Source organism: Nannobrachium achirus, assembly GCF_963921795.1.
Source record: "Nannobrachium achirus genome assembly, chromosome: 3".
Taxonomy (NCBI): domain Eukaryota; kingdom Metazoa; phylum Chordata; class Actinopteri; order Myctophiformes; family Myctophidae; genus Nannobrachium; species Nannobrachium achirus.
This window is the reverse complement of record NC_137812.1, coordinates 6700379-6716090: the sequence shown is the minus strand read 5'-3', so window position 1 is coordinate 6716090 and position 15712 is coordinate 6700379. Positions and strand designations below refer to the sequence as shown.

The window sequence follows — 15712 nt, the reverse complement described above, 5'->3', positions numbered from 1 at the left end:
AAACTAATATGATGAAACATATGTTAAAAATACCTAAATCTAATAACCTTTAGAGACATGTGTCAACAGTTTTACAAGGCAAATTGCATGGTGCCTGCACTTTAAGACTTCTTTGCACTGCACGGCTCAACAATGCCATTAAAGTTAGGAAATAGCCAGCACACAATGAATGAAAGTCCTTTTCACATAGTCTTTTATTGACCTAGGCTCTCACGGACAGAGACGGAATAGGGCGCTGAGGAAGAGGATGTGAAAATGACAGTCATTGTGCGCTGGCCATTTCCTTACATTCACAGGATTGTATTCCTCAAAACGGTTTCGTTGACACATGTACCCTTATTGAGATATATCGACCTATTCATGCCTGTTACTGGAGTCTGATGCTTCTTAAAATGATATCTTAAACACCTTGAAATAACTAACCACACATCTCTACATGCTATTCTTATGTTGGTGTTCTTGCTTAGATTTCATCATGTAGACCAGGGCAGGGGTCTTCAACAGGGGGTCCGGGACCCCTAGGGGGTCCTCCAAATCTTCCAGTCCTTTATATATTAACCATATTCTGAGAACTGTAGCCGAAAATAGCCGATCTACAAGCTCACAGCGCGAGGCGTTGTGAGCTTGTAGATCGGCTATTTTCGGCAAAGAGGTTTGGTGTTGAGGGGAAAAAGAGCAGACCAAGTACAAAGTGAAAGGTCAAGTTTATTTGGTAATGTCAATAAATACACAAATTGACATGAATCCAAAAAACACTGATGCTGTCAAACAATTAAACTACTGTATATGGAATTTATGAACAGGTTGTGGGGTCGCTGCTTCATCTCTCTCTCTACTAAGGGGTCCTTGGCCTGAAAACGTTGAAGACGCCTGATGTAGGTCCATTGTGCCATAATCCAAAAGTAAGTTACATACTGAATGTGTATGCATGCATTTGCAAGTGACCGATTAGCCTGTGGCACAACCAGTGTTAAGTGGCGATCTGCTGCCTTTGTCATTTTAAACCCAGTCTGGACACCTGGATATCCCAACTACTCCCTCGAGTCCTTGTCGCTGCGTGTGTCGGATTTGAAGTCGACTGGTCCCATACAGTATATCTCTGCTGTCGGGCCGAAACCTCCTAACTCCAAAATGTTCATTTTCGGGAAAATGAGCTCAAGTGGAGTTAGGAGGTTTTGACCGAAGGGCTTTTAACTATGTTTCACTGCACTGCGGTTCTTAAGGAAAATCTTGAATAAAAAACATAAGTCATAAAAAATATAGCATGGAAGGGGAAGTGAGTGGAGCCAGGCAATAAGAAAGTGATGGACTCACGCTGGTGTGTTGCGTGACAGTTTGACTAGTCAGCCAGTCAGTCAGTGGCGTAAGTTCAGAAAAAGCTAAGGTATGGCAACATGACTGGTGTCTTGCACGCGCGCGAAGGCATGATACATTTATTTTAAGAAGTACATTTTATTTTTTTCCCCCGTTTCTACGGTTTCTTGGGCTGGATATGGCAGCCTGGAACGGTTGTTCAAGTGCAGCTAAACTTGGCATGTTAGTAAACGTGCCACAATTAACAATAATGCATTGCACCTGTGCAGCTGACCTGCGGAACCTGGGAATATACCATTCTGTCAAGATTATATAAGAGAATATCATTATAATACCTTGTTAAAGTGACCATTTTGTTACATTTTGCATTTGTAGTTATTTTACTGTAATTTAACAACATAATAACCAGCACAGATAGACAAAGGGACATTCATGGATTTATATTTAAAAGTAACTTTTATTTACCCCCCTGGACCCAGGGTATGGCAGCTGCTCTTCTGAGCTCTCATTCTGAAGCGCTGAATGTCGCTCGTTTGCGTCAGATTGCCGTGGTGCTTGTGTGACATTTGGACTTCATGCACACACACAAACAAACAAACCTTTTTGTCATTGTTTGTCTCCGGAATCGAAAGCCGCGAATGTCAATCACTATTTTTTGCATAATACAGGCCTATCTTGTGACATGAACGCAGATCCATTTTAAGATGACTGCATTGTGTAATTTGTGTACGTGAGAGAGAGAGAGTGTGTGTAATAGCAGGTCTTGTGATCTACAGTATCAGTTTACCGCTATAGAAATGTCAAAAACACTTGCTGGGGAAACTGTGGTGGATTTTGTCTAAGGCTGGGACTTTAACTGATTCATTGCGATTAATTAATTACAGAAAATGTATGCGATAAAAGAAATTAACACATTTTAATCGCACTTAGTTTTTGCACCACAGAACCTTCAGTTTCGGGCATACCGATCATAGCGATGCACCAACCAAGAAGAGACAACAAACGCAAAGGGAGAAGTAGCCGATCAGAGCGCTTTGCTTGGCCCAGTGGATGCGAAATTTAGATTAAAAAAACTCACTCTTTGATTCTCTCATACAACAAAATGTGTTTTACTTGGAAAAAAAAAGCTTCTCAGGTCAAATATCGATGTGCGATTAAAATGGGATTAATTGCGATTAATTAATCACAGAGCCTGAAATTAATTAGATTAATTGTGAATCAGCTCTTTTCACAGTGTGACACCGTCAAACGGCAAAGTGTAAAATAGTGGTTCATTGTGATATACGCACCCAAAGTGGGTCCCACTAGAAACAAGTGATTTTCACTTGTTAGTAACTGTTTTTAAACTTGTACAGTACCACTGCATTTTCTTGGAATCAATTCATTAACGATATGCGGACTTGCGGAGGCTATTCTATCGGAACAGACTGTAAACCGAATCCTGGTGTAGCGACTCTAACCTCCCCTCCTCTCCAGACCTAATCTAGTAAAAAGACACATTTAGTGAAATGTGACTCCTCTAAATGCCTTTTGGATCTGCAGAGTAGACACTACACTCATCCACTGGGGGGATGGGAGGCGTTGTCCTGCCCTCTGACTGATAACCGTTAAGTTACACACACACACGCACACGCACACACACACACACACACACACACACACACACACACACACACACACACTCATTTACATCAGCCACTGTTAATTATCCAGATCGATCTTAGCGTACAACAAGCAATCAAGAACGGGGTTAATAGTGCCTTGCTCAATGACTCTTCTGGTACCGCTCTGGGGCAAAATGGTCCGGGTCAATCTTAGGCCTAATCCAGTGGTTCTCAATCTGTGGGTCGGGACCCCCAGGGGGGTCCCCAAATTATTTTTTAGAAGTTTCTGTTAAGGGGCTGGGCTTAGGGCTCTAATTGTTTCATTATAATACACAAACACTCGAATTGTTCACTTTTTTTGGCAGGTATGGCCATATTATCTCTAAAGCTTTTTAGCTCTAAAGTGTGAAAAACATATTTTTGATTGCATTTTGACTTTAACAAAAGGGAGGAATGTGTATACTCATGCAGTTAACTGCAGTATATAGTACGGCTATTCCAGGCTACATCTGACCCTCCCTTCGCAGACTTTCCCAATGCTCTGACTCGTCCTAGACTCTTCTCCCTCCTGGCTCCCAAGCTGTGGAATGACCTCAACCAGCTCAGTCACGACTACACTCACTCCCCATTTCTCAACAGCCTGAAAACTCCTCTTCACACTGTACCTAGTCTTGCGTGGCCAGACTGTTGCCTAAAGCCATTTGCAAATGCTCCCGGCACACAGTCTTGGAGAAGGAAATTATAACGTTGAGTGCGAGATAAAGCGGATGTGACGCAACCGCTCCATTTGTGCAGTAGCGATAACAAGTCCTACTGGAAGCGTTGTCTCCTTTCAATATCTTTGGGGGCGTTATTTTCTCTGGTGTTGTTGGTGTTTCTTCCATGATGTTTTCTTAAACTATACACCCATAACAAGAATATGCCACTCGAATGACTCTGTCTGTGCGAGTGTGCTTCTGTTATGTTTCCAATGGGAAGTGCAGCAGTGGCTACTTCCGATACTCGCTGTTCGGGTCTCAGGAGCTGTCATTCCGGACTCTATATAGCATTCGGAGATTGTGGAATAGTTGTCTGGCTACGTGAGTCTACACTGTACCTAACCCCTCCAGCCCTCCTATTTCCTTGTAACACTTGCTTCCAGATACAGTATAAGCTCACAGCTCGTCACTTTGTTCCTGCTGCGTGCTTGTACATCTGCTATTTTTGGAGAAAAATAATTCTGGGGGTCCACGGCACAAAATATTTTAAGACTGGGTTCCGCGGCCAAATACATATCAATTTGGGGGTCCTTGACGCAAAACAGTTTGAGATCAACTCTCTGTCTACGCTGTCCTGAAGCAGGACATCAGTACAGTAGCTGTGTCGCACGCCACAAAATAGCAGATACGAGTCTCTCTGGAGATGGTACAGTATGGTCTATATGGGGGAGAAGGGGGGGAAAGTGGGACTGAGTTACTAGGGCCCAAGGTGGAGGGGCCTTCATTATTTTATACTTGAGCTATAGAAAAATAGCAGATCTACAAGCTCACAGCGCAGTACCGAGTGCCACGCTGCGAGCTTGTAGATCTGCTATTTTTGAAAAGTCGTGAAAATGTGTGCATGAATATATGTATTTTTTAAGCGAATATTTGTCAAATTTTGCTTCTGGGGGGTCCCTGGAAGTTGGAACTAAATATGTTGAGATGGGGGTCCGTGGCCAAATACATATCATTTTGGGGGTTCTTCACATGAAAAAGTTTGAACACCACTGACATAGAAACATAGGTATTATTTCACGTTTTTCAAAAGTAACAGATCTACAAGCTGGCACTCGGTGCCACACTGTGAGCTTGCATATCTGCTATTTTTCAATAGTTGAAGTACCCAGGGCCAAGAATTTGGTGCTGTCCTGTTTGTTTACCCTTGAAGTGGGAATTCCCATATGCTCATGTTGCAACCCACTGAGATACACACATCCAGTACACATTCGCCCAGTGGGGTTCAGGAATCCATGGCAAGTTGGCAACCATGTACTAGTTCCTCTATAGAACACAGGCACATGCTCTGTTTTTCACACAAAGGATGTTGCAGTGCAGGTTTTGCTGGTGTGAGAGAATCCTACCTAGAGATGGGACAATAAGCGATATTATCGTTTATCGTGATAAAAAAAGAAACACTCACGATAATTGTATCGTGGAGATTTAATTCATCGTGATATCGTCCTCCGTCATGCACTGGGATCAATTCACCTTTTATTTGCCGAGCTGCATATCCGGTACCACTTAAACCCTCTATTGGTAAAACGTACTTATAATATACGTACTTGATACAAGTACGTCTTTTTTTCACTCTCTATCAAATGTCTTTGCCAAAAAATAGCCGATCTACAAGCTCACAACGCGTCGCAAACGCGGCGCGTTGTGAGCTTGTAGATCGGCTATTTTTTGGCAAATGTTCCGCCCCAGGATAATGGATTTTGATTATTGCGATAATATCGTAAATCGTGATTTCTTTGGTCACAGTCATCGTGATATGACATTTTCATATCGTCCCATCCCTAATCCTACCACTGTGCCATCATTACACATAATCCTTAAGAGACTCAGTTCACTAGCGTACACCGTACAGCTTCGGGACACATTTCCATCCTGAGATTGAGCAGTCCAAAATAAGACAAGAGAAGTGATTTGATGCGGCATAAGATCCAATTATGCGGCATTTGATCCAATGGATCAAATGAGAATAAATTACACAACTTGGTTAAAATGGTCACCCTAAGATCATAATACCAATACTAGATTGAGTTTGCATAGCATATGATCTCTCAACTGCTAAAACAAAGCATCTTCACAAATAAGAGATGATGGTAAAAGAAAATCAACAATTAAGTACAATATAAACTACAGAAGAGGGACAAAAGATGCTATAAAACAAGGGTACAGTGGGCCACTATTTAAAAAGAAAAGGCCCATTTCATACCTCGTTGTACGTTAGTGTATGGTGTCTCATGGCGAAAATAGCTGATCTACAAGCTGTCATACTGTAGTGCAACATAGTGTTGCATCACTCACGACTGTGAGCTTGTATGTCTACTTTTGTTGGGCAATTATGAGGGTTTGTGTGTGGTGATGAGGTCACAGTCTAAGGTAGCCTAACTGGGGCTTTGGTTTTATAGGTCAGAAGGAGGAGGACTTTGAAATGGATCCTGTAGTTGTGGACTGGGACATGTTGGTGTGTATGAAGGATTATATGGGTTCGGGTTGACCTATTTGCACCAGTGGTGGAGGACTCTGGCGGTGCTGTTCTGGAAGGCTTTTAAAAGGTTGATAGATTTCACTGGGAGAGCAGAGAGGAGTGCACTCTGTAATCATTAATCAATATTGGGGAGAAGATTAGTGCGCCGTTTGTGTCGTTTTTATCTGTTGTCACACCAATGTAGAGCACAGTGTGCTTTCAACACTTTTAACGCTTTAACAGGATGAGAATATAAAAGGCACTGCTGGATTAACCCTTTACACCCAATGTACTTAAGTTGACAGGAGTCCCCCACGGGTTTAGACCAGTGGTTCTTAACCTATTCAGGCCGTGACCTCTAAAATAATCATATTTTAACTGGGGACCCCCCCACCTTGACGAGCACTAAGAGTTGAGACATTACATTTTGTATAACACTGTTCTATTGTGAAAATACTCACAACGCCTCTAATAGTTGACAATTTGGCCAATGTTTCATTTGTCATTTTAGAGGTATTAAAAAGTCCTTAAATTGTCACTTTAGAAATGTGCACCCTCTATACACTTCAACTTCATGCTGGTTTGTTTACTGTTGAGTGAGAAAAACAATGTTGCACATTAACTCATTCGTAGTTTACGGCCGTAAAGCCCGTTAATTTCTCTATGTCATTCACTGCCGGCTTCTCCTACCTGTTAACGTGGGCGCTCGTCCAGTTCCCATCGTGCGTGATCGGACACTGCTCATGCATCGTGTGTTCGCGTATTCAGCTTCTCAAATCCGTTGAAACTTTTTCAATTGATCAATAAGTTCTCCATCTGTAAGCCGCGGAGTGCAGACAGAAAGTTAACGGGCCAAAATAGAGGACGGACTTCCGCTTCCGGTTCAGGGACTCCAATGTTAAAGTTGTCCGCTCAATAATGTGTCCGTGTAGAAACCGATAACGGAGCATTAGTGCCTATTTTAGTTCGGTTCGATAAAAAAATGTTTTTTAATTCATTTTTATTACATTTACGGGCTCTACGGGCATGGCAGAGAAGGGGTACAAAGGGGTATTTTGATGGCAGAGTTTGAGTTAAGTTAATCATCTGGGGACCCCCCCCAAAATAATTTGGCGACCCCCCCTGGGGGTCCCGACCCACAGGTTGAGAACCACTGGTCTAGACTAGGCCCACAAGTATTACCCTTCTATACCAACTGTCTTCATCAAAGGCATGGGGCCTTTTCCACTGGCAAAGAACCGGTTTGGGTTCTTTCTCCCGCCTATGGGATGGCAACTTTCTTGGAACCTTGGTTCATTCTTGCGAACCGGCCGCGAACTGGCTTGCTTGGTTCAGAACCAACTCCAGTTCTCGGTGGAAAAGCTCACCTCTGGTTCATACCATAGGCGGGAGAAAGAACCCGAACCGGTTCTTTGCCGGTGGAAAAGGCCCCAATGTGCAGTGTTGGGTTAAGTTGTGTTGGGTTGCTGTTGCTGGCCACTGCTGCTTGCTTACCCAAGTCTCCTTGCGTGTCTCTGGGTTGTTCTCCACAAAGATGGTGTGTGTGGCAGAGAGGTACAGAGTGCCCACACTGGGCTTCCTCTGGCCTGAGGAACGGTCCAGGAAACGCACATTTTCCACCTGGAAACACACACACACACACACACACACACACACACACACACACACACACACACACACACACACACACACACACACACACACACACACACACACACACACACACACACACACACACACACACACACACACACACACACACACACACACAGTCAGATGTTAACTTAAAACATTTGAATCAAACAGCAGAGGCCGCTAGGCAGACGGGTCGACATAAAGGGGATAGAATCAACTTTACGATATATCTTAGGCTTGACCTGCTTGACCTTTTTTACTGGTAAGCAAACAGATCTCTGCGTAAGCATACAGATTTCGACACGGTCACTCGCACTGCTTTATCAGGACACTCAGGGGTTGACACTAAGGTCTCAGAGGCACTTGCCCGTTGGGCAAGTACAGGTCATGCTCTACTTGCCAAATGGTCATGCCCACTTGCCCGAAAAGTAAATTGTCCATTATAATATATGATAGGTGAGATTTTAATTACCGCTCAATTTAACACCTTTCTTTACTTTCTGGGTCTGTGTATTAAAAAATGTCATACCTCAATACCTTAAAATACCAAATACAGTACCTACATAGCTATGATTGAATATGTCTATGGTTTCACACTTGTTATTTTATATTTTTAAGTTTAGCAACAGTAAAAACAGCACTAAACAGTGCTCTTATTTTACATCCCACAGACCAGAACGCAGAGTGCGCTGGCCATGTCCAGGTGTTTAGACAGATATCTTGTGTTATGTTTATAGACGCTTTCGTCCCCTATCAAACGAGCACTTGCCCGGCGGTCGGGCAACCTGAAAGCAAACTTCACCTGCCCGAAAGTTTTATTTACCTGCCGGGGGCAGGTGGGCAAGCCTTAGTGTTAATGCCTGGACACTGTATGCCCATATAGCCAAATTTGAAGTACAACTCATCTACATTGTAAAACATCACAAATCACCTACATCAGGTTCATATTTTGAAAGTATATTTTAGGCTGATGCTAGGCTCTTGCTTTACCTGTGATCCTACATCCCAGTTTACAGAGGCACTACACTAACACTACAACGTGCCTCTCTGCATGTGATGTCTGCGATTACCTTGCTTAATTGTAAGTCATGCTGGATAAGTCCTCTCTGCTAAATGCCCAAATTGAAAATTGTATCGTGTACCTTGAACAAGGTGACCTGGTGTCACCTTGTTCTCTGAGCTCGCCACTCAACTGAATCACCAGCAGGGATGGGATCCGGAACCGGAAGAACCAGATCCAACATTGAGGAACATTTGGAACCGTTTCTATTCTCCAGAACCGGTTTATCACGCTGTCAGTTCACGCCCGCAATACGGGACCACCATAAATCTGACAGTGTACAAATGGACCCTTAAGGTCCATTTGTACACTGTCAGAGTTACATACCCGTAAGGGTCCATTTGGAACCCCCAATAGGAACCGGACCGCTAAGAGGGCATCGTAATCGTGATCATCGTGGTCACCACCACATGCAATAGCATAGGGCAATGGGGCAGGGGTCTTCAACAGTGGGTCCGATACTACAGGGGGGGGGGGGGGGGGGGTCCCCAGAGTTACTACAGGGGGTCCTCCAAATCTTTGTGTGATCAATTTTTTTTTCTAACGTCCATGTTCTGAAAACTTTAGCTGAAAATAGCAAATCTACAAGCTCACAATGCCTTGCGCTGCGAGGCGTTGTGAGCTTGTAGATCCGCTATTTTTGGCAAAGAGGTTTGGTGTAGCTGGGGAAAAAAGAGCACACTAAGTACAGAGTAAAAGGTCAAGTTTATTAAGTATTGACGGTTCAAGTGGTTAAATATCTGAAAACACAAATTTACATGAATTCAAAATACACTGATGATTGTGCCGTCAAACAATGAAACTATGGAATCCATGAACCTGCTTCATCTCTCTCTACTCTCGACTAAGGGGTCCTCGGCCTGAAAACATTGAAGACCCCCGTTATAGGGGAAACCCCGGAGTCTGGACCACATCATCAGAGGCCTTACTTAATTCACAACACTCAACATGTTAAGAGTTGTGACTCATCGGAGACAAGTGGTCCAATCACTTCTATAAACACACATCTGACTGATTTCTTCAGCAGTGATGCACCTCCTCCTCCTGCATACAGCCTGGAGCATGAGAGACCTGTGTGTGTGTGTGTTACAAGGGTGTCGCTCCAAATTCTGGGCCCCGGGTACAAGGATTCACTGTGGGGCCCCTGTGCTTTAACTATTGAAAAATAGCAGATATACAAACTCACAGCGCGGCACCGAGTGCCGTGCTGCGAGCTTGTAGATCTGATATTTTTGAAAAATCATGGAAATCTTTGAATATTCCAAATCCTTCTAAGTTTTTTTTTGAAAAATCTATGTTTCGAACTTTCGATGTCAGTGGAGCTCAAACCTTTTCACGTGAAGGACCCCCAAAGTGATATGTATTTGGCCACGGACCCCGCATCTCAAAATATTTAGTTCCAGGGACCCCCCAGAAGCTAAATTTGAGTTACAAATGTTCGCTTAAAAGATACATATATTCAAAGATTTGCACACATTTTCACGACTTTTTCAAAAATAGCAGATCTACAAGCTTGCAGCGCGGTGAGCTTGTATATCTGCTATTTTTCAATAGCTAAAGTATAAAATAATTAAGGCCCCTCCACCACCTTGGGCCCTAGTAACTCAGTCACACTTTCCTACCCCTTGTGACGCCCCTGGTGTGTTATGTCTGCTAAACAGTATGTAGGTAAACATGCAATGCCGATTATATCATGTTACATGATGCATGAAGCCCCAGACGTGCTGGGCCCCTGATTCAGCCCGGGAAAATGAGTTGGAGAGGCCCTCATTGCGAGCGGCCATCGGCCACGCACCAGATTTTTTCGCCTTCCGGACGTGCCGCGAGGCCCCTAATACTAACCGATGAACGGTTACTGTGATTTTAGGTCTCATTGTTTTTCTGGTACAAAGACAGTCTAATGATGTTGTATGTGTAGACCTAGCCCTAGAATGTCTCTAATTTTCGGTCGATTGACACTTTGTGTAATCCCTCAAATAGAGCCATAGAACGCCCCCATAGCGTGGCGGTTAGCAACTAATCTGCGCGGCACAAAAGTGCTGCACGTTACTTGTGTACTACTCACCCAATAATTAATTCACAAAACGCACCGGGCGGGCACACAATTGACAGGTGCTTGTGATTGACGTGGGGTGACTAATCACACTACCTGCGTGATTGTGTGCCCGGTACATTTTGTGCTTCCCAAAGGAAGTTATGATATATTCAGTACAGCAGTCATTCCGGGCCCCTCGCCCGGTCGTGTAAGTCGCCTGTGTTGGCTCTTGATAAGTGGAGATATTTTACAAAGAAAAACGTTTTCAGCCAGAACTTTCAAATGGATATGACACTATAGGACAATGTCTTTCTCCCAGGATGAGGAATACATTATTGGGTGAGTACACAAGTAGCGCGCAGCACTTTAGGGCCGCGCAGATTAGCTGCTAACCGCCGCGCAATGGGGGCGTTCTATGGCTGTGTATACAATACATGAAATATTGACAAAGTCTATATGAATGATCACAGACATTCTAGGGCTAGTGTAGACCATCCAGGAGTGGTCAAGGAAGCTAGGGAGCAGTGGGCCAGTATTCAGATGATAGACAAGCCAGTGGGCCAATACATGAATGGCCGGCCTGGACCGGCCAGGAATGGACCGGCCTTTCGGGAGTTGTCCCGCTTTTCCCAATGGCCAGCACGTCCAAGCACACACACACACACACACACACACACACACACACACACACACACACACACACACACGTGCATGCATTCTGTAAGAGAGGATGTTGATGATGATAATGTTTAGGTCCTATAATATGCCTTTGCCAGGTTGTGGGAGTCAGACAATAAAGAGGAACATGGTGGTATATATATAATATAACCTAGCCCCAGCACAATGCAACGTCATGGTTGAGCGTGAGCAGATGATGGTGACACACATAATTACAGCCAGGGAGGGCAGAGTGGTGTCGTTTCATAGGTTTACACACAATAGTTAATCATCAGCGTCTATATGGCAGTAAAACGATTTAACACAATTGTGTAAAAGGATTGCACTATGGTCATATGCATTTGCATATTGGATGTTGGACACACAGTCCATGCATGGCCACTGAGCAGCATCATCATCAGAGAGAGAGAGAGTGACAGAGAGAGAGAGATGCAGGGATGTTCAGAGAATGTTAGAGAGCAGGGGCTGACATTTCTAAAAGGGCCTTTTGGTGAAAATATCGAAAATAGCAGACCTCCAAGCTCACTGTGAGCTTGGAGGTTGGCTATTTTCGGTGCTTGATGCCACACTGAACTAAGCATAATCAAGTCAATACTGGAGATGTGGCATAACGGCATGGATTTCTACCTGATTTCTACACAGAGAGGACAATTCTTTCAACATAAGATGCTGCATTTCAAATTCATTCTCTTGAATACTACCTTCATGTATGGCATGGAAAGAGGGTGTCTGCTGCATTTCTTTCATGATCTGGAGAGGGCACTTTTACTTAATGGATAAAAGGGCAGGGGCTCGAGCCCCCTTTGATGTCTATGTGTGCACGTGCCTGGAGAGATGCTATTAAAATCGTGCACAAGGTTGAATGCGGGTCAGATAACTCAATGCACCATATAAATGATGAGAGATTATAAAGGCAAGTGGTGGATTATCAGAATAACTGAGGAGGACGGCGTCAGCTTGACTCTATAGCCAAATATACGGTTGGAAGAAGTGCCTACCTTGGGCGTTCGGATGTGCTCCATCACTGACAAACCCGAGCCGAGCCTCCCAGTCAAAATGGTGCACGGACTGGACTGGAGGAGGAGAGGATCTGATGATCAATAATCCGATGTGCGTTTCTGGCGTTTTATATTAGCGCCGTTAAAACAACAATAATCCCAAACCCGCCATCGTCCGCAGCGAAGCAATGTCGACAAACGAGCTGTAATTAGAAGAAGAGGAGCGGTGTGGGATCCGATCCATCATGTCGGTGCTGTGTGTGTGTGTGTGTGTGTGTGTGTGTAGTGTACTGAATGTGTGTGTGTGCTGTGCGTGCGTGTCGTGTCACACAGCCACGGTGACGCTCACACAACAACACACGGATCCTTCGTCGAGAGAGAGGAGGATTTACCACTGGGACGGCGCATGCGCACACTGTGTGTTCCGTAGGACACTGTTTCCCAAACAATGGGTCGGGACCCCTTTGTGGGTGGCGGAAATTTTTTTATGGGTCCCTTCCTTTATTTCTACTTTTTGTTTTTAATTATTATTTGAAAGCAAGAAAAAAAGAAAAAAAACATTCCCAAAAAAGCATATTTTTTCATGAATGAAAAACAAAATTAAATGTTTGTTTTTTTATTCATTTCATGGAAGAAATAACAATAAAAATCTAATTCCATAAATTAGAAAACAATTGTTAAAGAAGTAGTGAAAATAGCCGATCAACACAACAAGCTCAAAACTCGGTGCGAAGCGATGCGTTGTGAGATTATAGATCTGCTATTTTAACTAGTTTGAGTCCCGAGAAAATGTCTAATTTCTCTTTTGGGTCTTGACCTGAAAAGTTTAGGGCGACAAAAAAAGAAGCGACAGTCGTATAGGCCTACCACAACCTATAAATGATGAGGCTTGAGAAAGCGCTTTATGACAGTAGCTATCTAATGTTTTTGTTTTATATTATTCCATCAAATCAAATCAAATCAATCTTTATTGATTCGAACCAATTAAGTGCTGAACATGAACACATTACAGAGCAGAAGAAAACAAATTAAAGCAAAAGAAAACGCCTGGAAAGGAAGGCAAAGTTAAATGGATCACAACAAGAAGAATGAAACAAAACAGCCTGGCTATCAAGGCACAGCAAGGGTAGGCCTATATACAGTATGCTACATATGGTCAAGCAGCAGTAAAGTCTAGGGAGAAATAATGGGTCTTTAATACAGATTTATAAACTTCCAAGGACTAACTAAGCATGACACATTCCTAAACCAATAATTTGAGGAGACTCATTCTTGGCTTAGGAATGCGACCAAAACTAAATAATATCCATGAATTCAAATCTCCATGGGGTGAGTAATCCATATTTGTAGGTGAACTATCCCTTTAAAGCATGAGTTAAAATCTTTCGAAAGAGTAGAGAGAGAAGCATCATACATGAATGACTAAAGTGCTTCTGCTTTGTCATGAGATGAGTCAATGCTGCCTGCCCAGCATCAGTGTGATCTCTGTGTGTGTGTGATCTCTCTCTGTGTATGTGTGTGTGTGTGTGTGTGTGTGTGTGTGTGTGTGTGTGTGTGCGTGCGTGCGTGCGTGCGTGTGGACTCTGGACAGTGTGTTGGTGCTGCTCTGAAACTGTGTCACGCATGCTACCTGTCACTCCACCAGTAACCATGAGGCTGAAGAAAAATCACACCTAGTGTGAAGTGAGCGGTGCTAATTAAATTATTATAGGTAGAGTACTAGAGTTAATTTCATTGCGCGTCCTGTGAAGCTTGGCCAATGTGATCCTGGGCGTACAACAAACTTTGAGCGCTTTGTGCCAAGATGTACGGTTCAGAGCCTGGACATGTTTTGGGCCCATGCAAACAAAGCCAGATATTGGCGCTTAGCTCCTTCAAGGAGCACCGCACAAAAAGAAGGTTCTCAAGGTTTTCCATGACAATTGGACCAGGAAAGTAACTAAGTTTTTTTTTTAAAGATTTGTTTTTGGGCTTTTATGCCTTTATTTGACAGGATAGTAGACTGACAGGAAATGGGGAGAGAGATGGGGAATGACATGTGGCAAAGGTCGTCCGGATCGGGACTCGAACCGGCGACGCCGGCATCATAGCCTAGTATATGGTACGCGCCTTGACCACCAGGCCAGCGGGCGCCCCGGAAAGTAACTAAGTTAAAGTAACAAATGGGTCGGGACCCCTTTGTGGGTCGCGGACACATTTTTATGGGTCCCTTCCTTTATTTCTACTTTTTGTTTTTAATTATTTGAAAGCAATAAAAAAATTTAAAAAAAAAACATTCCCAAAAAAGCATATTTTTATTTTTTCATGAATTAAAAACAAAATTAAATGTTTGTTTTTTATTCATTTCATGGAAGAAATAAAAATCTAATTCCATAAATTAGAAAAAAATTGTTAAAGAAGTGAAAATAGCCGATAAATAAGCGCAAAACTCGGTGCGAAGCGATGCGTCGTGACTCGTGAGCTTGTAGATCTGCTATTTTAACTACCGGTAAAATGTCTAATTTCTCTTTTGGGTCTTGAGTCTTACCTGGAAAGTTTAGGGCGACAAAGAAATAAGCGACAGTTGCATGGGAAGAGAAGTTTCAATATTCAAATGAGAGTGTAGTTTCCGCAATTTAAAAAATAATGACATACACAGTCTTGTACCCTGCCCTTTTTTTGCATTCAAAAAAATTTGAATATTGTCATGATTCCTCTCCAGCCGAGGTGGCTTTGTCCAAGGCTTAAAAACGTTTAAATAAATACTTTATGAAATGTCTATGGAAGAAATGAATGGGGAAAACGCTTCCGACACCAGAGTGAGGACGGGGTGGGGCTTCAACTGCGATGCTCTATAGAGCGTTGCAGCGGAAGTGGATTCCTGGGGTCACTTAATATTCCCCATTCATTTTCGCCATAGACTTTTACAAATATATTTATAACAATTATGTTAAGCCTCGAACCAAGCCATCCAGGATGGAGGTGAATCATGACCATATAACCTTTGATCCTATGTGAAAACATATTTTAATATTACATTATTTGATATACTACATTTATTAACTAACCTTTGTTTAGCGATTTTCAAAATGTTCTTTTCATAGAAAAAAAGGTTATATGGTCATGATTCACCTCCATCCTGGATGGCTTGGTTCGAGGCTTAACATAATTGTTATAAATATTTTTGTAAAAGTCT

General features: G+C 43.0%; 1 protein-coding gene across 1 annotated transcript in view; it reads right to left on the bottom strand.

The window, feature by feature from the left end:
• Positions 1-12562, bottom strand: part of mtmr7b (myotubularin related protein 7b) — a gene marked incomplete at its 3' end in the record, with an annotated part of 35034 nt that extends 22472 nt beyond the window's left edge. Inside the window, exons 1-2 of the mRNA XM_080721951.1 lie at positions 12538-12562; positions 7626-7751 (exon numbers count right to left, since the gene is read on the bottom strand). Coding sequence (XP_080578077.1) covers positions 7626-7751; positions 12538-12561 — 150 coding nt within the window. The 5' untranslated portion in view covers position 12562. The remainder of the gene's footprint in view (positions 1-7625; positions 7752-12537) is intronic.
• Positions 12563-15712: the final 3150 nt, after the last annotated feature.